General features: G+C 47.3%; 1 protein-coding gene across 1 annotated transcript in view; it reads left to right on the top strand.

Moving 5' to 3' along the window:
• Positions 1 to 24557, top strand: part of LOC147685073 (aurora kinase B-A-like) — a 122766-nt gene that overhangs the window by 19627 nt on the left and 78582 nt on the right. The window contains 2 exon segments of the mRNA XM_086940954.1: positions 5451 to 5514; positions 5984 to 6175. Of these exon segments, the coding sequence (XP_086797080.1) occupies positions 5451 to 5514; positions 5984 to 6175 (256 nt within the window).

Below are 24557 nucleotides of genomic sequence, written 5' to 3'. Positions count from 1 at the left end.
CAGCAGCCAATCATACAGGAAGCCCTACGTCCAATAAAAAACCTAGCGCTAGCCCCAGCCCTAGTCTCGAATCCAAAGCCCAGCCCCAGGAACCAAGCCTAAACCTATCCACCAATCAGATCACTAGCCCCAAGCCCTACATCATAGCTTTCCAAACTTTTCATGTGAGTGACACACCTTTTAGACCATCTTCATCGTGTGACACGCTAAAGCGTGCGAGCCCATACCACCTTAGGAAGGTTTGGGGGGGGATTCCTCCCCCTGAGAATTTTGAAAAAATAGTGGGCAAATGGTGCATTTTCAAGCAAATTTGAGAAAGCAGGATGGCTAATAAAGCAATTGTGAATCTCTTCTAACAAAGAGAGTGACTCGCAAAACTGGGTGTAAGCAAGGTTAAGTTTGTGCCTGAAACAAGAATATAATCATGCACACATTGACACATGCCCACAACCATTGTGCATGCATAATAACGTCCGTGCTGTTGATCTATTGCGAAACTGGTGGCCGATTGCCACCTGCGCCCTTAGTATCGCTATAATAAAATAAACATTAAAGATGAAAAAGTCAATCTTAGAAAACATGTTTCACCTGTAGCGCATATGAATTATTTTAATGCACACCGTACCACAGAAGCGGGTATCTGAGTTATGTAAACGTGTCTCTCATACCTCCCCCCTCATACTCTGCTTATAGTGCTGGAGTATGTAAATGTCTCCCATACCTCCCCCTCATACTCTGCCACAAACATGCATAAATAAACAAAGGATGACCGACATGTTCAAAAATCACATGCATAGAAATATGTGACATTTCCAAACTTGAGCACACGCTCTCCCACACATATACACACACTCACACACAGAGAGAGGACTCAAAGAAGCGCCAGCATGATGAACGCAAATTCTCAGACACTCGCATACACAAAAGCTTGCACTCTCCTAGACACAAAGGGCAATTGACTAGCAAACACACCATGCTGAAACTAGACAAACTCTCCGGGAGCACTCCAAAACAAAAACGGAAGCACCTGCACTTTTGACAGTACACCCTCAAGTAACTTAAACATATCTGCCCTGCTAGATGTTTCAAATACAACTGGCTTTAAACTTGCACACAGCTGTGAAAAAAATACGCAAAGCAAATGCAGAAACCATCGCAGGCAGACAAACGCACTCAACAACTCCTACACAAAGAAAAAGGTTCAGAAACAAAAAAAACAGGAAGGCAAATAAATGCAGGCTGGAAAGCCTAAACATGAATGTAAACAGACATTGACCCAGGAGCACACAGTACAAACCGGTGCACACACACGCAGACAAACTCCGATAAGAAACAAGAACACAAAAAGAAACACAACCAAATACCCCTACACAGAACAGAGGTACACGCACAGAGTAAAAATACACATCAGTGCACGCACATGGGCAGATGCGCAAACAAAAAACATACAATCACAGACCTACATACAGAGGCCAATGCATCCGGGCAAGTGCAAGAAATATAGTACCTGACATAAAAAATATAGTCACAAACATGCTCAAAAACATAGTCACAAACATGCTCAAAAACAGTCAAAGGTGTCTGGATCAAGCAAACATTGATGAGCAAAAACGAAAAAGTGTGCCGCCTTGCTAACACAAACACACGACATGCTAACAACACAACATACTAACACAAAAAACAGGTAGCGTAGGGACGTGCATGTTAAATACTACAACACCATGCCAAGAGGCAATTGGAAGCAAATCCGAAGGTACCAACTCATTGACTCACACACAACAGTATGAAAACACATATAGGGAAAGACACAGGGATGTGCGCACAGCCATTCATCCCGACCCCACCATTTGTGCGTGCAGCATGTGCCGGTAGACTGCAGGCACGGTGGGGCTCCCAGAAGCCTGTCCTTGCTGTATCCTGCCACAAGGTAAGTAAATCCCCTGATAGCAGTGTCACTTAAATTATGTAACTACGCCTCCTTCCTTTCTCTTTCCTCCCTCCCTTCGTTCCACCTTGCCTTCCTTTCTGTTTCCTCCCATTCCTTCCTCCTTTCGTTGCTTGTTTCCTCACTTCCTTCCACCTTCCTTCCTTTCTGTTTCCTCCCTCCCTTCCTTCCACATGTTGTTACTTTCGGTTTCTTCTCCTCCCATCTTTCGTTCCTTCCTTTCTTCCACCGCTCCTTCCAATATCCATTCCTTGACTCGCATCCCTATATGTTACATCATGTATGAGCAGCTATCAGAAAACCTGGTGATGGAAACTGCCCATAAACAACTCTGTGACATTTTAGTGGCACAAGGGCAATCCTTGTCTGTGGCTGATAAAGATAATAGGGGGCAGGGCGGGCTCATGACGCCACTGGCTGAGCAGAAGGTGCTTTATCTGCATATCGATTTTAAAATGTCAGGTCTGACTCACAGAGCCAAATGGCTGGCATTTGTCATTTCAATTTTCACTTGCAAATGGCTCAATTTATGACTGCAAACTCGCTTTTGGGTTTCACAAGCGGCGAATTTGCATGCACGGATTCACTTATTCGGGCAAAATATTGCCCCTGTTTGCTGTACCAGTGCGTATGAGTAAATCCTCTCCAGGGGCAGGGCGTGGGAGTTCCAGGGTGGACATGCCCATGAAAATGTAGAAAATATAAAGTAATCAGGAAATCAGATTTATTTCTGGCAGGGGCAGGAGTTAACCAATTTAGGTGTGACAATGAGAGGAGACCTATTTTCCCAAAGGAGGAACAAAAATAATAAAATGCACTTGTGCTCACGCAAAGACATTTTTGCTGCACAATTGAATGTGTACCATTACTTATGCAGCCCCCCCCCCCCCCCCGTCGTGTGCACCCGAGCACTTCACACGTCTTTAACCCCTTAGCTGCTCATGACGAGCTCAGCTCGCCATGAGGCACGGTTGAGCTGTGCTTATGATGAGCTGAGCTCGTCATGAATAGAGGCAACTCTGTGATTCCAGCACTGGGGGGGGAAACCCCTAGCAGCCAAGGTGTTAAAGACCATGCGCATGTTAATAGGGCTTTGTTGTTTTTCACCACTTCTAAGAGCCCCTGCAGCTCGACTCTGCCGATTCCCGGCAGAAGTCATCTCACCGCGCGACACACCTACGGCTGGGGCGCGACACAGTAATGTGTCGCGCCACACAGTTTGGAAACTGTACCCTACATCAATAGAATAAATGACCCAGGAACCAATTAGTACCCTCCAATACCCAACCAATGAGACCACTAATCCAATAGAAACGCCAGATGCAACCTCCAATCGGTGCACACGTAGCATCTAATATCTGTATAAGGGCCCTGCAACCTAAGGCAATGTTTGCTGGCCACGGAGTTGAAAGCTGGTCCTCCATTCAGAATCTGCTAGGAGACAGACTGGCTCAATCCACACTTTGGAATCCTGCAAGTAAGGGCCTCACAAACTTTGCCCTCTAACAATACTAGTTGTACAAAACATTACTCACTCTACCGGTCAAAAAACGAACGTTTAATCCCTAAAACACAGTTAACAGCAGATTACTGCTATCTCGAAGCACTCTCTGATTCATAATATAATTAAGGGGGAAGGTGTGGGAAGATTCTGGTTTCACTCACTTGCCAACATAAAATCGGATCTGGGGTCGAATGCTTAACACACCGGTTTGAGCAACGGAGAAATTAGGAGGGAAAAACGGGTAGCCATGGGCAATGTGAAAAACATATTTTGGATCGCAAATCCCCCAATTCAACAGGTAAAATGAAAATCACAGGCAAGTAAGTAAATCGCACATTTCTAAACCAAACAGGTGACAATTGATGCAATCACAGGCAGGTAAAATCTTTTTAATTTCAAGGAAACTGACTGCACTGTCTTCTTACCACCTAGTCTTGGCTCACAGTAATCTTGGGCTCCGGGGAGCTGCAGCTTACAAAAAAATGCAAACCAGTCGATCTTATGAAGGCATTTCAGAAGCTTTTCTAGGGGCATTACAAAAAAATGACCGTTGATGCATGCCTGAACTCGCGCCTGGTTCCCCAGTTCCAGTCGACAGTACTGCCATAATGCCGCACCGCACAACCATAGCAGGCCGCTTACATTAACAGAGCAAGCATTGGGTGTAGAAGCATTGAGATCTGTAACCTGCTGCATGTCCAATATGCCCATGGCAGAATAGCTTCTCTTCTGCATTGCCTTGCAAAGGGCCGCCACTGCTCCTCGCACTTCCCATAGAAAGGGGCAGTTTTATGCGCTGCTCATCATGTTATGTGGTTGAGGTTAGGTTTCTTGGTGATGTATGGTGCACCCACGTTAGAGGGAGCTATACTCAGTAGTCAAGTTGTGTATCTTGCATTCTTGACAAAAGCTTATAAAACAGATAAAGACCAACACGAATCTCGGGCTCTACAACCTGGTTTGGGCCTCTCCGAATGAGAATTTCTCACTTTTTTCAAAGACCAGTCGATCAGTCTGATCACTTCCTGGTACTGTTTAGCCATGAAATGCACCTGCAGGTAAAGCAAAATCTGGTCTATCCCTAAAAGGAGATATTGAACTTTTTGGCAATAAAGGCCTCTAACACCCCACCAGATTTTTTTCCCCATCTTTAGAAGTAAATGTCATTATTTCGCAATTTGTGTATAACTGAACTGCTTCACGATTCAAATAAAAAAAATATCTAAACGCTCTGAGGCGGATCCATCAGTTTTCACCTTTGTACCATGCGATTTTTTTTTTTTTTTTTTTTTTTTTTTTCCATTTCTAATGCAGGTGTATTCACCCTGCTCTGTAAAACACAAATAGGTTTGTTGCATCATTATAGCCAAAAAGGCACAGCAAAATAAGTTGTCAACCTTTTTCAAACCCATGTCACAATTTCAATGAAGGCATCTCGTGTACTGCCACTGAATACATGTTTCACAATTTAGAAGGGAGAAAGTGTAAAGCAAGGAGCAAAAGGAGGCTTAGTAATAGAGAGAAGGCCAAAATTAAGTTTGCCAGAGAAAGGTTAAAGGACCTTGGCCAGCTAATGGGGCACTGTGATGCACATCAGTTTCGTAAAAATGGAGACTTATTAGTTGGGGTAAGACTATACTTCTTTCAGCGGAATTCAAAACACATTGGAAGAGTAACTGCACAGTTGGTTTGAAAGGAACAGGTGGCTATTGCTGAAGCAATGCCCTGGACTGAGAGCGCATATTCCCAAAATTAAACTGAAATCCGATATACACTTCATTTATATTCTTTAAGTCCAGATTTGGGGAAACAAATGAGGCTTTAAGAATGGTTCTGTTATTCTCCATGCTCCTGTGCAATTACCAACAAGGTCCATGTCCTGGTGTAGTCATTGAGCTTGTATGTCCCTAAAAATCTCACACAATGGATTTGTTTAATTATTTTTGAAGACTGCTCAAGGGCTTAGTTTTTTAAGATATATTTGTTTTCCTTTCCTGTTAGCAGTTCCAGGAAGAGTTCCAGTTGATCCCAGTTGCAACACTCTAGAGGCAGAGACTTTACCAAGGTACACTTTTACAAAAGAGAGGGGACATGCTTGCAGATTTTAATGTAATTTTAAATGCTAAAGTCTTATTTCTTATGGGGCAGAGAGGACTACAGTAGAGTTGCTGAGAAACTTGAGGAACTTAATCCGGTTCAAAATGCATTTCCCATTAAGGGGCATGCAATGTAAAGGCACATTTATGTGCGTGTTAACTTTAACTCTGATGTACGTATACAATTTCTAAATTATTGACGTGCAGTTGCGTAAGAAAAAAAAGCTGTGCAGTCCTGTATATTCTCTTCGAAAAGCGTAATCCTGCTGTGTATCGATATAAAAAAATCATGTTTGCGCAATGCCTGAGTCGCCTGTTATTCTCATGGTAAACTAATGGCATCTTCCTTCAATGCATTCTATTACTGTTGCCATTTCGTTCATTTGTTAGAATCCTCATTATGCTAATGAAACTTAAATATGTATTTCTTTAAATCAGCAAAAAATTCAAAATAGAAGACTTTGACATTGGTCGCCCTCTTGGAAAGGGGAAGTTTGGGAATGTTTACCTGGCACGTCTTCGAGAGAACCATTACATCCTGGCTCTAAAAGTGCTCTTCAAGTCTCAACTGGAAAAGGAGGGTGTGGAGCATCAGCTTCGGCGTGAGATAGAAATTCAGTCGCACCTCCGGTATGTTCCTTCATGTCTGTGCGTACAATTAAACTGTGGACTGGTTAACATATTTTTACATCACACACACTTAGGGGAAAAAAACATAACTGCTTATGGCATCTTCCCTTAATGGCATATCTGGAAAGAAATACATAGATTTAAGTAGTGAGATGCAAGTATTGAAGCATGGGTCCATGTCCAAACAGACCACTTTATCAATGGCAAGCTTTACTGTTATCTTTTAGATGAAAAAAAGACTGCAATCAGTAGCTGATAGCAGACCTGACCAGGACTCCGCAGGCACACGCCGGGAGCTGTTACAAACCGGAAATATTTTAAAATTGTTGTATAACTCTGTGTTTTTTAAAATTGAAACCTACCTAAACAGCCGAGAGCGTTCTTGAGCATACGCCGGCTGCAACGATTCCCTGCGCCATTCTGGCCACGCCCACCTTACAGGCCACGCCCCCGGGCAGACTATTTAAGCGCCAAACCGAGCGCTGATAGCAGACCTGACCAGGACTCCGCAGGCACACGCCGGGAGCTGTAACAAACCGGAAATATTTTAAAATTGTTGTATAACTCTGTGTTTTTTAAAATTGAAACCTACCTAAACAGCCGAGAGCGTTCTTGAGCATACGCCGGCTGCAACGATTCCCTACGCCATTCTGGCGAGAATTCTGGCCACGCCCACCTTACAGGCCACGCCCCCGGGCAGACTATATTATGTGCTGCCAGAGGAAGCGCAGCGGACGAGCGCAGCGGGAGCGCCTAAGGCAAGCCCGTCTGCGCCCATCCGCGCCCGACCGGGACCAGGGGCCCTAACCCCTACATCTCCCACGCGCCACAGACAGTGTTACACAAGTAGTAGATTGAGAGACCTTTGTCCCGCTATACCTACCCTCTGTCATCATACAATGGAGCCACTGGACCTAGGTCCATGCCCTCATTGTTCATTTAGAGGAAGCTGCTTAGCGCCAGCTGCCCTTAACCCTGAAGCGACTCTGGTTAAGGGGGGTTTCCTAAACTGCAGATCCATCAGCAAACACACTCTTCAGCTATGGGATCTCATATTGGAGGAGGACTTGCAGATACTGTTCTTAACGGAGACCTGGCTGGGAGAACACTCTGATCCAGACATAGTGGACACTATCCCACCAGGCTACACCCTCCACAGACTTGACAGGAAAAAAGGTAGGGGAGGCGGTATTGCCATTATCGTCAAACACCCGTTCGAGTGTGTCTTAAAGCCAGTAAAAATTGATGACAGCGAAGCAGGCGAATTCAGCATTAAAATGACTCAACATGAGAACATCTCGGGCATCCTAATATATAGACCCCCTGGGTCCCTGGGCAACTTCCGCAGTAGCTTACTAGAGGGGGTGCTCAGACCGCTATCAAACACACAAAAGTTTGATGCTGGGCGACTTAAACCTACACCTAGAGGATCAAGGACAGAAGGAGGCAGAAGATGTTCGTCTGGTTCTACAAGAACTACAGCTTAACCTGCTTAGTGACGCTGCCACACATCAAAGAGGTCACTGTTTGGACCCCATTTTTGCGAGCTGGGATATGATAAAAGTACTCACCCCTTGTCAGCTCCCGTGGACTGACCACTTCCTGGTCCCATTTCAATGCTTCTACCATACTGCTAAGACCATTGATAATGGGAAAGGAAACACTATGAAACTCAAATGGAGACAATACTCCAAAGAGAACTTTATAAACGCCATCCAGAAAGCACAATCCCTTCGGTCCACGGATAGTGATCAGGCGAACAAGGATTTTAATCTACTTGTAACTGCCACCTTAGATGAGCTAGCTCCCATGTGCAAGGGTAAAACTAAAGAGGGCAGACAACGCACCGCCCCATGGTTCACTACAGAACTACAGCAAATAAAATCGAACTGCAAAAAGCTTGAAAGGACCTGGAGAAGGAACCCGAGTGTACAAGCAAAAAACAGTTATAGCTCAGCTCACCGGAGCTATCAGTACGCGGTGCGTAGAGCAAAAGCCAAATACTTTCAGACGCGTATTGAGGATGCTGAGTGCTCCTCGCGAGAACTGTTTAGGATTTATAAGGAAATATCTCTTGTCTCTAGCTCTAATACCCCTACTAAGACCTCCATGGAGGGATGCAATAAAATCGCTGACTTTTTTTCTAATAAAGTCAAGAAGATCTACGCCTCCTTCTCTAAACAACCAGAAAAGGGTATAGACTGTTTAGCAGACAGCTCACTGACAGCCCCTGATTCCTCACTACGAAATTTCGAGGTCCCCGCAGCTGACAAACTAATAAAGATCTGTCGAAGTGTGAAGTCTGGGTCCCCTAATGATCCGGCCCCGGCCTGGGTATTCTCAGAGGGCCTAACAGCCCTGGAACCTCACATTAGACATGTCCTACAAACCTCCTTCTCCACTCAACGGGTCCCGATGGAGTGGAAGAAGGCCATAGTACTGCCAATAAGAAAAAAACCAACTGTAAGCCTGGAGGTACTGGAAAACCTCAGACCCATTTCCTTATTGCCGTACGTGGCGAAGGTAGCTGAGAAGGTGGTTAACGCTCAGCTCACAGAGCACCTGGAAAAATGGAATGTACTCCATCCCTCACAATCAGGATTCAGGGCGGGCTACTCCACGGAGACGGCCCTCCTAAGAGCTACTGAGACCTTAAGAGCAGGGGCAGATGCAGGTCATACTATGGCCTTGATCATGCTCGACCTAAGTGCGGCTTTTGACACCGTAGCACATTCCATCTTGCTACGGTGTCTGCAAGAAGCCGGGGTCGCTGGTCCTGCGCTGTACTGGCTGCAATCGTTTCTGACGGAAAGATGTTTCCAGGTACAGCAAGGGACTTGCCGCTCAGTGGAGATGTCACTAGACCAGGGAGTGCCTCAGGGCTCAGCTCTGAGCCCCACTCTTTTTAACCTATACATGGCCTCACTAGCGAAAATTGTACATTCCTATGGGGTGGAATTGGTGTCGTACGCTGACGACACCCAGCTGCTTATCTCCCTATCGCAGAACACCTCCAACACCCCTCACAACTTTAAATCCTGTATGCAGGCCCTAGCAGAATGGATGGATGCCCACTGTTTAAATTTAAATGGCTCTAAAACAGAGGTGCTGGTGGTAGGGGGTAAAAGTGAAAACTGGTCGGCTGAGTGGTAGCCTTCATGTCTGGGCCCTACCCCAATACCATGTCAGGAGGCTAAGAATTTAGGGATCTGGATGAATCCTGCTCTCTCATATGATGGCCACATCAGGCGTCTTGTGGGCAAATGTTTCTGAGTACTAAAGACTCTAAACAAAACTTTAGACCTCCTCCCTCTATCGGCCAGAAGGACACTAACGCAGGCACTGGTGACCTCGCGATTAGACTATGGAAACATCTTATTCCTTGGGGCTACCGAGGGCAGCATAGGTCGCCTACAAGTCATACAAAACGCCGCCGCCAGACTGGTGCTAAGAAGACCCAGGAGAGCCAACTCGAAAATGGCGCTGGATGCGCTTCATTGGCTACCTGTGAAGAAGCGTGTGCGGTATAAGTGCCTCCTCTTCTGTCACCGCATTGTCTGGGACAGATCACCGACTTACCTAAAGGATCTAGTCAGCAGATACGAACCAACTAGGACCCTCCGTTCGGAGGGCGCCGGACTGCTGACAGTCCCTAGGATTAAGAAGGCCAGAATGGGTGGACGCTCCTTTGCACTCCTAGCAGCTCAACAGTGGAACAAACTTCCCTCTGCACTGAGACTGGAGAGCAGTGAAACGCGGTTTAGGGCTCTGCTTAACTCATTTATACTCTTCATAAATACTGGTAGTTTGTCTGCTGATCCATGGACAGCGTCAGCGCGGGGACACGCCGCGATGGCGTTACTGAGCGCTCTACAAACTCTATATTATTATTATTATTATAGCAGGGAACCTGTCATTTCACCCATTATTTCTCAATAGTAAGACCTTTTTAGGTCTTGCCTACGCAGCGCACATGCGCTGCATAGCAGACCTTTAGTCATCGATTGTTTTTCGCCCCAAAAACATGCACGCATTGCATTGCTTTCAATGGCAACACGTGCGCGTTTGGCAAATCCCTTGCGGGAGCGAGCCTTGACACCATATGGTTTCTGCTCGCTCCCGCAAGGGAAACGGGCGCAGGCCCCCTCCTCTCTCCCCTCACCCTGCTGCCGGAGGAGGCGCGCGCGATTGTCTTTTTTGGATCCATTTCACAGGGAAGCAACTAAATGAAAGGAAAGAGGTTGTGAACTGTTTCTTCAAGTCACGGTTTTCGGTAAGTTACCTCTAAAAAACACAGATTGCCCAGGAAAGCACAGATTTCATTTAGATGAAGAAGAGAAGGCATGCCCTCAACAATATGGTCTGCCAGTGGTAACAATCTGAGCGTCCTGGTCAGGACAGGACCAGCATCTGAAGCATCCAACTGTAGCTTGGACATTGCATGTGGTCTAGAAAAATATTAGAGGCACAAATGGACGCACAATGACACAATCTATGATGGACTGACGTCATTAGATCCACCTGCATCTCACAAAGTCATTGCACAGTTATTATAATCTACTTCCAGCCACACATATTGCATTGTGTGCAGTACTGAATAGATAATTTAGATAAATCCTATGAAACCTACAATCCGGTCCACACTCTTGCTTCTATTATACCTCCTGATTTTTGCATAACACAGCGCTTTTGACGGACCAGCAGCTGCTCTTATCTCTTCTCTCACCCCCCCCCCCCCAATCCCCCCCCCTAGCGCCGGGGGGGGGGGGGGGGGGGGATTAGTCGCGCTTTACAAGCCATAGATTGATTGACAGCATTTTTCTTTTTCTTGACCTGGTGGCACAGAATAAGTGTTTGGGTTTGTGACTGCTGTGTGCAAGCAGGGATTGCAGAAGGATTTTCAGTGCTTCAAACAAAATAGCATGTTGCCATCTTGAGCGCTTCCAACCCAAAAAATGCTAATTTAAAGAACTTTTTGAGTAATTAGGAATGATCAGTCTATGACATCCTACCTTGCCTTCTGGAAGCACTTGCCCTAATCATGTTTCCTAAAGGAGATATCGGGAAACATGGTTTGGGGAGCGAAGGGGGGTATTAGAGGAGGGGATGGGGGTTAAGTAGAAGTCGGTGTTTCCGTACTGAGATTTCTCACTAATCCATGTTTGTGTATTTAGTGTCAGCTGCTGTAGGTTTTCCCAAAAATGAGGGTTATGAAGAGGGCGTGGTTTCGGCTAGCATCCTTTCACTATTCTCAAAAGTCCCTATAGAACAATATCCAATGTTAATTCGGTTAATGGAGCTTCCTTTTTAAAAAAATAAGTTATTTTGGGATACTCACAAGGGGGTTTCTCCTTGCCATTTCTTGGGATTACAAGACAAACAATAGTAAAAATTCCTTCAGTACCAGCTTGCAGCAACTTCCCAGCACTTAGAAGTTCTTTAATAAATTCTAAATCTGCTAAATAAAGACACATTTATGAGGCAGAATATTGCGCATTCCCTGTGTGCTTCTAATAATTTGTTCCTCACAGGTACTTCATATTGTATCGTAAAAAAGAGCTCTTATCTGAAGTTAGGTAGGTCTATAGACATTGTCCGTGTCTTCTCTGGGCAGTGAGGAAAAGACAGTCCTTTTCTGTCTCTGCCCGTCCCGAACGTCCACGAAAGCAAGCGGAGCCTTTTCTGAAGGCCTTTGTTATTTCTACCGTCTTGGGAGACAGTTTTGAAAAGAAAGTAGGGGAACGGGATCTATTTAATAAAAGTAGGGGCACGCCGTGCCCTTCCGATCCCGCCCACTTCGACCACTGTTCATGACTGACACAGACAAATTGTCAGACCGGCTCATCGCCTCTGGTCGCACCTGCCCTTGAAATGCAAGAACGAGCCGCCTCCTGTCCTAGAAGAAGTAATCCAGGGTCCGCTTCTTGAAGAACTGGAATAACCCACTTACTGGGTCTCGGCGGCGGGGGAACCGCCCAAGTCTTCCATACCCTTCATATGTAGTAAAAGGAGAAACAGGAGCCTTCGTCTGCAGGAGGAACCCAGATTTATTCAAATAGCCCGGGCTATGGAACGGAGTCCCAAGCTCGTTAGAAACCAGACAGAGGAGGCTGCTGCTTTACTCCGCACCTTACAAGCCTTTTTTTACTTTTACATTCCAGTCTTTTGGCTGTTAGTCCATTGTTCATTCAGGGGATTGTTTGCAGTTGATAACCAGATCCAGACGATGTTTGCAGTTGGTGACCTGGTCAAGGCTTAGTACTCAAATTATTGTTCACTCAGCTTGATCAAAGCATGGTCATTCAGGTAATTGTTCGATCAGCTTGATCAAAGCTCGGTCATTCAAACCATTGTCCAATCACCCTGATCAAGGCCCAGCAGTCAGACCATTGTCCAGATAACCTGATCACGGTGTCAAGGATGTTTACCAGGCAGGGAGCAGGAGATGGAAAACAAATAATTTACACAGGGCGTGAGTGTCTCATGGCTTTCTGTCTAACTGCAAAGAACAGGAGTGTTGGGTGTGCGACAGTTCCTGGGCAGAAATGCAGGCTGCAAGAGGGTTTTTGTCGGGTCAGTTAGAATTTCCTCGGGTATCAGCAGAAACGACCAGGTGTGTCGTATGGAAGTGTTTGCCACGAAATGGCAATGAAAAAAACAATGGAGTCCCGGAACAAATGATGCCGATCAGAAGAACACTTTTCCTCAGACCCTCCTTTTGCCATTGAGTGGCAAATACTTTAAGAAATGTCAATGTTCATAAGGCCATTGGTTTCTTGTTGGAGCATCATCATCATATTGGTGTTGTGAATGTTAGAGGGTGGAGGCTTGATGGTATGGACACACATTGTACAGAGCACTGGCAGGCACTGAAAGCATAAACAGCAGGAGACCAGGACAGTTACTCCCAAGGCAAGGAGGATAAAGACCCTCCACCCCCAATGGGAAAGGAGGCCCCAGATCCAGCCTGTGAGCGACCAGTTGCCTTCATCCAGATTAATTTGGGATGAAAGGCGATGCAGACGTTGGATGGCATCGTACACTGTAGGTACGTTGCCCGGGATGTACATGCAGCAGCTGGAGCCGATCAATTTACACACACCACCTTGATCAGCGAGGATGACGTCTAGGACCATGTGGTTCTGAATCGTTATAAGGCAGTCCGCCTGTAGCTCTGCAGTGATGTTGGAGAGGGCACCAGCTGTCACTGTGATGGTGGCTTCAAGGACCCTGGTCAGTCCTCCTACAGCCCGACTGTTTGCCATGGGGTCCCAGAATGGAAGGAAACCTTTAAAGAAGTCTCTGGTTTCCTGGCCTGCTGTATCCTCTGCTGATATGACGCCCTGACGTGAGCGAAGCAGATCGCCCTTCATCAACAGGTAGTAACCCCCATGGGTAGAATACGTTGGTGGAAGAAGGAAGACGAAATGGCAGGTACCAGACCAGTTACGGGGGAGCCAAGTGTAGGTGGCATTGCCACAGATTAAATAGGTGTTGGCGGATGCCGCCAGCTTCGGAGGAGATGTACAGTTTAAAGCTTTTGTGATATCACAATTACTGGTACCAACTTTCTTAGTCCCTAGGCCATGGATGCAGACACTGCTTTGCACATTTATGGCATTCAGTGTCTCGTTCATCGGGCAGTATCCTTCTTGTGCGGAATCTGGAAAATGTTAGTCGAGTGGTTGAGTTGAATACTACCATCTCACCGAGTTCATCTGGTGATAGTAGCGATGTGGATGAGCTGGTCGGCCAAAGAGTAGCATTGGCATGGCCAGATCTGTTCTGCCAGAAGTCATCCCGAGATGTTCCAAGGGCAGAATTGGCAGTAGCATTGACAGTGTAGGCCTCCTGTATCAACATCCACCATACAAGACTAGACCCAGAGATGGAAAAGGGGTATGGAAAGAACAGAACAGGACAGGGTGTATCATGGAATGCGGCATCAGTCCACAAACCCAACAGTTGGAAGTGTACATGATCCGCTGATGATGCAACATTTGGATGAAGGTGTTATTGAAGAATTCTGCACGGCGGAGTAATTTTTGGGCTGGTAGCGTGTAATACTGGTGCTCTGCAGGAGTCTGGGTAGGAGTTGGTGAGGTAACCGGATGGTAGATTAGTAACAGCCAACCAAGGATAGACGAGATGAGGGAGACAAACAGCGTCACCACGGTGGCCATGAAGCATTTACTATGACGGAGACTGACCTATTGTTTCTGGATTCGGGTGTTTTGGACGGCAGCCATTGTGCTAAGCCAGGGACCTCTAGTGGCTGTCTGTGATTGGTGGTTGCTTCACTGGGCGCAGGTGCCAAGAGCCTTAGTCTGACACACCAGCACTACTCCCAGCCGGGGAAGATCATAGCCCTACAGCCTATAAAGCACATGGCGAAGTCTAGGGCAAGCCTTCCCTCGGGGGCGCAAGTTAAATCAGTCGGAAGTTGGGACCGTATGGTCAGGAAACAATTGTTCTTGGTGTTTAGCAGAGTTAAGGAAGGGTTCCACCCTTCCTTTCAGTATGCTGTCACTCTCTGCTTCTGTAGATGTAGAATGCAGTCTGGCATTGCTGAATGGGACAAACGTCTGGACTGTTTCTGTTTGAGTCTCCTTGTCCTTCCCTCACCCACTGATCATAGGGGAGGGGCAGAGGCACACTCCTGCAGTGGGACGAATGCACCCAATTCTTCCGACCTTCTACTTTCACGGTGGTGCGGGTGGCCAGCAACACCTGACGGGGCTGTGTCCAGCGGGCCTCGAGGCTCTTAGTCTGTTGAAAATGTCTTACTAAGACCCAATCACCAGGTTGAATAACGTGTCCTGGGCCCTTGCTTTTGTCGGGTATAGCCTCATGCACCTGGCGATAAAGAATACAAAAGGTATTAGTTAGACTGTACAGATAATCGGTTAATACAGGGTATTCAACATCAGACAGTTTCTTACGCCGTGGGAAACCCCATACATTGGCAGGCCTCCCGAACACAATCTCATCGGGGGATAGCCGTTGTTCTTGTAGACAATAGGGCCAAGGGCAGAGCATCAACCTAAGTGACACCTGTCTCGGCTACTATTTTGGCCATTTTAGTTTTTAGGATTCCATTGTACACCTCCACTAGACCTGCTGACTGGGGGTGGTTAGCTGCATGACATTTTTGTTTTATACCCAATGCTGTACAGATATATTCCATAATTTGAGCCGTAAAGTGTGTCCCGCTGTCACTCCAGACCAAGCGGGGCAAACCGAATCATGGGAGGTACTCTTTTAATAGCATTTTGGCAGTAGTGATAGCGGTGCAGTCTTTGACGGGGTAGGCCTCCACCCATCGGCTGAAGGTACAGACCACCACTAGGACATATTTCAAATTGTTACATCGGTCCATTTGGATGTAATCCATTTGGAGGACTTCAAAAGGGAAGGTAGGAGGAGAGAATCCTCGTTTAGAAGTAACTGTGCCTTTTCCTGGGTTATACATTCGGCAAATCATGCATGTTTTAACCAGCTTTTCAGCATATGCTGATATCTTAGTTGTACCATGTAGGTTCCAACAGTTTACATATCCCTTTTGCCCTAATGTGGGCAGGACCATGGCCATCGTAACTACTGGTAGCACATGACTGTCGGGTAACATCCATTGTCTTTCCTTAGTCGTACGGACCCAGCAACCATCAATTCACTCCTTTGCTAATTGCTCCTTCCACACCCTTAGTTCCTCAGAAGTAGTATGGGACTGAATATTGATCACACTCTGTACTGTTTTCAACCACGCCCTCGTCTGCCACCCACCTAGTGGCGCCTCCTACATACATTCCTTCCTTTTTCCTAAGAGCTGTTTGTCTGGCCGTCTGGTCAGCCAGGGCATTGCCTTTCCCAATATCATTGTCACTTTCTTATGGGTCTTACATGTTATAATGGCCACCTTTCTGGGGAGTGTCAGGGAGTCTAACAATCTGTGAATTAGGGAGCCATGTTGAATCTTGGTCCCATGGGAAGTCAGGAAATTCCTTTCTTTTCATAACCTCCCGAAGTTGTTGGCCACTCCGAAGGAATATTGGCTGTCAGTATAAATATTTACCGTCATCCCTTTGCTTAACTCACAGGCTCTAGTGAGGGCCTCTAATTCTGCTGCTTGAGCAGAGCACTGCGGAATCTGAGCTGTTTCTACTACTTGCCCTAATGTCGTGAGGGCATAGGCGGCTGAGGTGTTACCATCCTCCTCTGTCCTTAATATGCAGTCCTATGGGTCTAAGCGGGCATCCTAAATATCCAGTGGGAGTAATGTGGTGGAGTTTAGTACAGTGCATCTCTTGATGTTAATGTGGCTGGAAAAGAGTGACTGTTCATATCCAGTCGGGCGCTAGTGAGGTACTGTGTCTTGGTGTTATTGAGTGTATCTACAGAATGGGGGACTTTCAGTCAGGTGGGAGTTCATGACGATCCCCGCACTCTGATGGACCATGAGGGCGGTCGCCCGTAGGCATCCTGGGAGAGCCCTTGCAACAGGATCTAAGGTGGCTGAAAAATAGGCACATGGCCGATGGTGACCTCTGAACATCTGGGTCAAGACAGCGCATGCACAGCTGTCTGTCTCATGTACAAAAAGAAAACATTGTTTGCTATAATCAGGAGTACGGAGGACTGGAGCAGTACACAGAGCCCTCTTTAAATCTTGGAAGGCCTGCGCATGCTCTCTAGTCCATGGAAAGGAACTGTCTTTAGTGGTGAGGGCAAGAAGAGGTTTGACCATGCCCGAAAAGTTGGAAATCCACTGTCTACAGTATGAGGTTAGGCCTATGAAGGCTCGCACCTGCTTTTGTGTTCGTGGGGCCGTCATAGCATTGATAATGGCTACACGATCAGCGGTGAGCTGCCTTCCCTCCTTCGAGAGGAGATGACCTAAATAGGTCGCCTTCTCTTGACAAAACTGAAGCTTTTTCAAAGAGACTTTGTGATTATGGAGGGCAAGGTGGCGTAACGAACAGAGGAGCTTCTTTACATGATGGTGCAGAATTTGCAGCAATGAGGTCATCTACATATTGTAATAGTGTGGAGTTATCAGGGAGATCAAGGAATCTGGTTGTCTTTTGAGGGCTTGACTATAGATACTGGGGCTCTCAGTGAAACCTTGAGGGGCGCGGCAGAATCTAAAGCTCCGTTCACCAAGGGAGAAACCAAAAAATGTCTTCTGTCTGGATGTATAGGAATGCTGAAAAAAGCATTCTTCAGGTCTATGACAGAAAAGTGTGTTGCATCAGAAGGGACCATTGTTAAAAGGGCTGTAATGTCGGGGACAACAAGATATTGGGAGATTTTGTTAAGGGCTGTCAGGTCAATCACATCTGTATATTTTAGGGGATAGAGAGCATCTTGATTTGGTCTTTTTAAGAACGGGAATAATGGGACTGTTACAGATATTGCCACATGTTTCCTCCACTACACCCTTGTCCATTAATTCAGATATTGTTGTTAAAAGAGCCATTTCTCCTTCCACGGGTAGTCAATGCTGCCGGAGGCGGGGGAGAAGTGCACCTGGCTGGATGCGTACCACATGAGGGGATATGTTGAGACACCCTACATCAGTGTCTGATGATGCCCAGAGGGAGAAAGGTAAAGACTGCAATTCTGGTGGGAGGGGATCAGACGGATACATATAGGAAGCTGCGGTGGGAGAAATTTAGGGATACACCTTGAGAACTACATGATATGGTCGCATACAGAGCTTTCCATAAATCTATGCCTAACAAGTTTTCACTGCAACCTGTTGTAAGGACCAAGGGAGCGTCACCATGTGCAGGGCCAATGTGGAGAGGGAGGGGTTCAGAGACCGGGCTCGTCACAGGTGTTCCTGCAAAACCCACGGAGACATTCATATTGCCAGAAAGGGGTGCCTCCGGGACTGACAGACGTGCAATAGAAGACCTGGTTGCCCCAGTATCCAAAAGAATTCTGATTGTTCCCCACAACTGACATTTGAACATACGGGCCCCTTTGATCCACTGGAATTTGCACTCTGATAATACCCCTTTTACTGGCAGGACCCTGTCTCATCAACTTTGTCATAATCATCATTGTAATAAGTGCGTGTTGCTTCATACCCATCAAACCTATTGGCCGGGCGCGGCCGGATGGGAGCGTCATCCCTGGGCCTACGTTCTTTATCCTGTGGATGGGGCGGGCCATGGTCCCTAGTCGGTCTCCTCTCCCTGGAAGCGCGAGGCCGAGTCTTCCCTGTTTGGATGTTTTGAGCTAACACGGGACACTCATCTATCCAATGGCCTTACCCCTTACAATAAGCACACTGATCTGTTTGGAGGGCTCCCTTACGTTGAGGGCTGGAGGGGGGGTAGACTGGCGAGCCCTCTGAGGGGGTTGGGGTTGAGGTCTGAAATTCCTGCGGGCATCGGGACCTCGGGGAGGGTAAGCCTACTGTAGAAGTGCCTTAGTCTTAAGATCCCTAATCTTCTTACTTTCCTTGTCTCTATCTTCATTCTCCCTATTCTCGTGATATTGTGCCATAGCCAAGATACCAGTCATAGTTTGGGCAGACAACGTACTTTCATCTTTCTTAAGTCTGGCGGAAATCTCAGGAAGCAAGTTGCTGACAAACTTATTGACAAACACTGGGCCAGAGCCTGGGGTCCGGGGATCCAAACCACTATGTCCCTTGTATTCTGTCTCAAAACAGGTAAAGAAGTCAACCACATGCTTATCTTTTCGCTGTCTACAGGAGTTTATTTTATCCCAGTTAATGACCGTTTCCGGCAAAAGTGTTTTCATAAACATCATTATTTTACCGGGCAAAGTCAGGATGGCACCTTCTGGTTTAGTCCCTCCTACCCTTGCTTCTTCCATAGCCTCTAGGTCAGCCCATTTACCTCCCAACGCCACTTCATGGTCAGTATGTTGAATCTTGTCCCACATTTTAGTGGGGACAACCGTACCAAAAAGTAAATCTATATCCTCAAGAACGAGAGTACCTGCAGATGTAATCTGACCTAATTCTCTGTAAAAGGCAGCCTGATTCTTCCGGGGATCTGGTAATTGTCCTTTTAACTGCATTACTTCTGACCTTTTCCAAGGAACATGAACCCAAAGCCTGCACCAGTGTGCCTCAACAGCTCCTAGGCAATTATTTTGGGCATCGGCAAGTGTGTTAACAAAGACAGGGGCTGCCTCTCTCATTGGCATAGCTATTTCTAGAGGGGTGTTGGAAAAAGCGGTCATATCACGTTAAGCCATTAAAGCAGACATGGCGCCAAACATTCCCTCTCCCTGAACATCGCCTCTTCTTATTTGTGACCTAAGGTCTATTAATCCGGTGGTTATCTGCATAAGCACATTCTCGAATCTTTGCATGACCAGCGTACACATGTATTCAGCCCAGGTGGTCTGTTCCATAATCGTCCACTGAGAAAAGGTGGCCCATATGTCTTTAAATGGATACATATTCCTGTTATTTATCCAACATTCACACTCTTGCTTCTGTAGGTCATTTTCTCAAAGGGACTAAAAGCTGACTGCAGAGCGCAAGGAGGCCAGTCGGGGGTAATTCAACAATTTATATAAATCTTGCTTAACTGTAGACCACCGGGAAGTAGGAAAAGGGTGAGTAGGGGTAAAGCCGTAGGGGTTGGGCGGATGGAGACTTGTTGTCATTCCCGCAGCGAGGACAGGGTTAGCGGGCGTGGTCGGTGTCATAGGAAAAATCGGGAGGGTTGGTGTGACAGGGAGAACAGTAAGAGAGGCAGTGGGGGCAGGAGTGGGAGGTGGCGGGGGGACATTTGGGGTGTGAGGCGTCAGGGCAGGGTACATTGGGGCATATGCAGGAAGGCTTTCTAGCATGGTATCAAGCAAGAAATCACCTTCTCCCTCTTCCATATGGCCCTTTCCCCTCACGAGCTGGATAACATTTTTGTACCCCCATGCTCCCCATCGGCTATTTTAACCGATTTTTGTCATTTGATTTTGCAAATTTTCTCTGGCGTGGTCGGCCATTGACATACGTTCCTGTTTTCTTTCTTGAGCCTTCTGCTTTCTAGCTCTCTGCTCTCTCTTTCCTCCAACATCGGACAGATTCAAACATAGACTGGCGCGTTTTTCTTTTCATTAATTGTTCCTCTAAGTTGGCGAGAACTTGGGAATTAAAGGAGCCATAAAGTGGCCACTGTAATTCCGCGTTATTTTGTTTCGTATATTTTACCCAGAATGAGTAAAACATTATGGCAGAAGGGCCATGTTTAACATATATCATATGGCCAGGGGTCCTATCTGGAGGAAGCGGACAAGCCACCAGCTGGGAGTCCCGCGTGCACATACAACATAATTTCTTGAACTTACTACTGACTGGCATGCTTGTAAACGGATAACAGACACCAGCGGGTTTTAAAATCTCACCTTGCTTGGCTTTTGTAAAAGTCAAGAACAGCAGAATCTTACAGACTTGGTGGGTGATCAGTCCACCCTTACCTTTATAGGGGTAGTTCTCTTCTGCAGGCGTAGGGCTGTGTCCTGCTCCAGAATTTATTTGCTAGGGGTCTCCAGCGAAGACCCGTTCATGTGGCCCAGACCGGGTGGGGAGGAACAGCGGGTGAGTCGTTTCGGCTTACCGGATTGCAAGAATCCCTCTGGTAGGGCGCCTCCATCAGTCTCTCCGTGCACCTCCTCCCATCCACCAGTCCTGACCTTTGTACTCGTGGAGTCCCTGTTCGGGCGCCATTTGAAGAACCGGAATAACCCACTTACTGGGTCTCGGCAGCGGGGGAACCGCCCAAGTCTTCCCTACCCTTCATACGTAGTAAAAGGAGACACAGGAGCCTGTGTCTGCAGAAGGAACCCAGATTTATTCAAATAGCCCGGGCTATGGAACAGAGTCCCAAGCTAGTTAGAAACAAGACAGAGGAGGCTGCTGCTTTACGACTCGGCTTACAAGCCTTTTATACTTTTTAGGTCGAAGGCCTAAAGGCTGCGCTTGCGCAGTCTGTGGCCAGAGATTTAATGACTCTTAGTAGCACTGTAGGTCCCGCCTCCCTGCCCTGTCTCTCCTCCATTGGCTGGCTTCCTAAACAGAGGCCAGCCATTGGAGGAGAGAGCCATCCCTCCAAAGAAGCCCCGTCTTTTTCGGATTTGGGGGCGTGATTTTTTGCATTCTTTAGCCCTGTGACGTCATCCGTCACTCAGGACAGCAAAACTACGCCCACAAATCCTCAAAATCCGGAAGCTTGTGTCCGCCATTTTCTATCCTTCGCAGTGAAGGTAAGCCCGTGTTTGTTTCCCTCCGTGCCTTCTTCCCCCTGTCTGTTTCCCGCCCCCCTCCCGCTCTCCGTGTATTTTCGCTGTCCGTGTCTGTTTGTGCCTTCTTCTCCCTGTCTATTTCCCGCTCTCCGTGTATTTGAGCGCCTCGGCTGCTCCTCTTTATTTGTACGATTTCATCTTCATACCCACATGCATTACCCCCTTCTTTTCGCTTCTTTAATGGCTTTTAGTGACCTCAATATCTGTTTTGACATATTGGGCGGGGGCAGGACCGGTAAATGATGTTCAAATACCGGATCTGGATGTTTTTCAATGAACTGAAGGTCCTGGTGTTGATGCGCTCGGGTCCGACCCGGAGCCCAGCAGCAGAAGCAGAGCAAACCCCCCAACCCCCCCGCAGCCTCGGCCTGGAGGAGAAGGTGGCGCCTCCCTTGGACGCGGTGTCCCTCAGCAGCAGCCTGGACAGCGGCATGCGGACCCCCCCAGTGTCGGATCTGCTTCCAAGGTCCCGAGCAGGTGAGTGCGGGACCCCGTCCCACCTGCGGCGTCAGGCTGTGTGACCCTGCACCCCGGGGGGAGCCCCCCGAAGGGTGTGTGCTCCTCCAGGGGGCACCGTATTTATTGTTTAGTGTCTTGGCGTGCCATCCTCATCTGCAAATGTGTCTGTGTGCTGTGGCCAAGTCTTTGTGATCAGGCGTGTGTGGGCCTGTGCCCGGTGTATAGGGGGCCTCAGCTTGGGGACTGAGTCTGGCTGTGTCATCCTCTGGGCATATGATGTATTCGCTGCTATAAAACGGGATAAATTGTGTGGACTGTGGAGCTCGGGGACACAGATGCTGCATAGCCCCGGGCATACGCGCATGGCTGTGTGGCACCCCTGTGCCAAGGCGCACTAAAGCCCCATCACAAAGGGCTCTGCTGTGTGGCCATGCCATTCAAAACCCTAGGTGACGAGGGCAGTGTGGTCGGGTATCCCAACCAGAAGCAAGCATATGTTAGTGTGTAAACACTTACTTAAAATGTATCTGGGCCTGCACACTTCACACCTAACAGTGTCTTGGTGTAGACAACAGGAGCAAAAGCCCATGAGTTGGTTCTCACCACAAACAGTTGTCTGGGTTCTCAATGCACACTTCAAAAAAATACTCGAGCGTTCCATCTGTGGGGTGAATGGTGTCTGGTTTTGTTATGTGTAGTGGGAAAGGTGTGTGGGCGTGACCAGCAATGGCACGTGTATCTGGACGTGACAGCAGGGGTGTCTGGATGTGTTACCACCAGTGGCAAAGACAAAAGGCGCCTGGGCGTGCCATGCCCAGGAGCAAACAGCAGGTGTATGTGGACCTGCCGGACCCAGGGACTTCCGGCAAAGATGAACTGCGCGCGAGACTCGCAGCGCCTCGCTGTGCTGAGCTTCAGAACGCCGGGCAGTTGTGTGCAGTATGTGTCCGAGGTGGGTGCTGCACGAGCACCCCCATCACCAGGGCACAGGATGACGCTGTAAGCTCTGGAAAGCGCGATGCCCATCGCTGCTCCACCTGCGCGCCCACGAGAGTTTAGGAGCCACAGGATGGCAGACCTGAAAGATGCCATTTCTAGATCAGGGCTGCATAGGCCCTCCCTTCCCCTACCAGGCATCTGTGAGGGATGTCAGGCTTTCCAAACTAGGGCGCAGCCATTACTTCAACGCTCCACACTGTTGTATCGAAAGGCACCGAATGATCTGCCCTCAGGCCGAGCTCAGTCTTTGTCATGGATGCGGCCGTGACCCAGGCTCGTCTGGGGTGGTGGCAGTGGTTCCTTCTCCGTAAATAACAAGGACCCCCTGCTAAGGTAACAGAATATGTTTGGCAGGGAAAAGCAACAGTGTGAAAAAATTCTATTCATTCAAATATAATATCGCTAGGGAGACAACGGTAATTATGAAGCACACGAAAAATATATTTTTTTAAAAATTAACAAAATGTTAGATTTATTATGTATATATACTCAAGTTAAAAACATTAAAATTCATAACATAAAATGAAAGAAAATACAACATCTAATCAAATATACACAACATCATCATTAATTCATAAAAACAGTGGTGGACAATAATAGTCCTCTTCTCGACGCGCGTTTCGGCGTTTTCACAAGAACGCCTTCTTCAGGAGCCACATGTACAATCTGAAACATGCAGTAGAAGGATTGTCCTCTGTGGAGAACTGCGATTGCTTGAGTTCTTCTGATAGAAGTCTATCAACGGCTCAGAGTACTAATAATCTATTTAACGACGGGTGTGAATCATTCTTTTGTGGGCACCGTCATATATTCTCCAGGTGCTGATGTGTTTTGAGCCCGGTAGTTAATGGTCCACGTATTTTAATACTGCTTTTTGAAAAAGTGGCGCTCGTTATTCCTGATGTTAAGCTGCACAGTGATTATCACATAGCTGGATAAAGCTGACGTTTAGTGCGATGTGTTACACGGTTCTATATTACAAAGGTAGAATGCTCCTAAGCCGACTTCGATGGAACTGATCAATTTCGAGCGGCGCAGGGGTCACGGATGTATCTCTATAACGATTAGAGCATCCGCGGTAGCATCAACCTGCGGGCGTCACGACCGATGTGTCAGATGGCGTCCCGCCCGTTGCGGGACGCCATCTGACACATCGGTCGTGACGCCCGCAGGTTGATGCTACCGCGGATGCTCTAATCGTTATAGAGATACATCCGTGACCCCTGCGCCTCTCGAAATTGATCAGTTCCATCGAAGTCGGCTTAGGAGCATTCTACCTTTGTAATATAGAACCGTGTAACACATCGCACTAAACGTCAGCTTTATCCAGCTACATGATAATCACTGTGCAGCTTAACATCAGGAATAACGAGCGCCACTTTTTCAAAAAGCAGTATTAAAATACGTGGACCATTAACTACCGGGCTCAAAACACATCAGCACCTGGAGAATATATGACGGTGCCCACAAAAGAATGATTCGCACCCGTCGTTAAATAGATTATTAGTACTCTGAGCCGTTGATAGACTTCTATCAGAAGAACTCGAGCAATCGCAGTTATCTCCACAGAGGACAATCCTTCTCCTGCATGTTTCAGATTGTACATGTGGCTCCTGAAGAAGGCGTTCTTGTGAAA

This window comes from Lissotriton vulgaris, chromosome 10 (genome assembly GCF_964263255.1).
Source record: "Lissotriton vulgaris chromosome 10, aLisVul1.2, whole genome shotgun sequence".
NCBI lineage: Eukaryota > Metazoa > Chordata > Amphibia > Caudata > Salamandridae > Lissotriton > Lissotriton vulgaris.
This window is presented reverse-complemented; position numbering and strand designations above follow the sequence as displayed.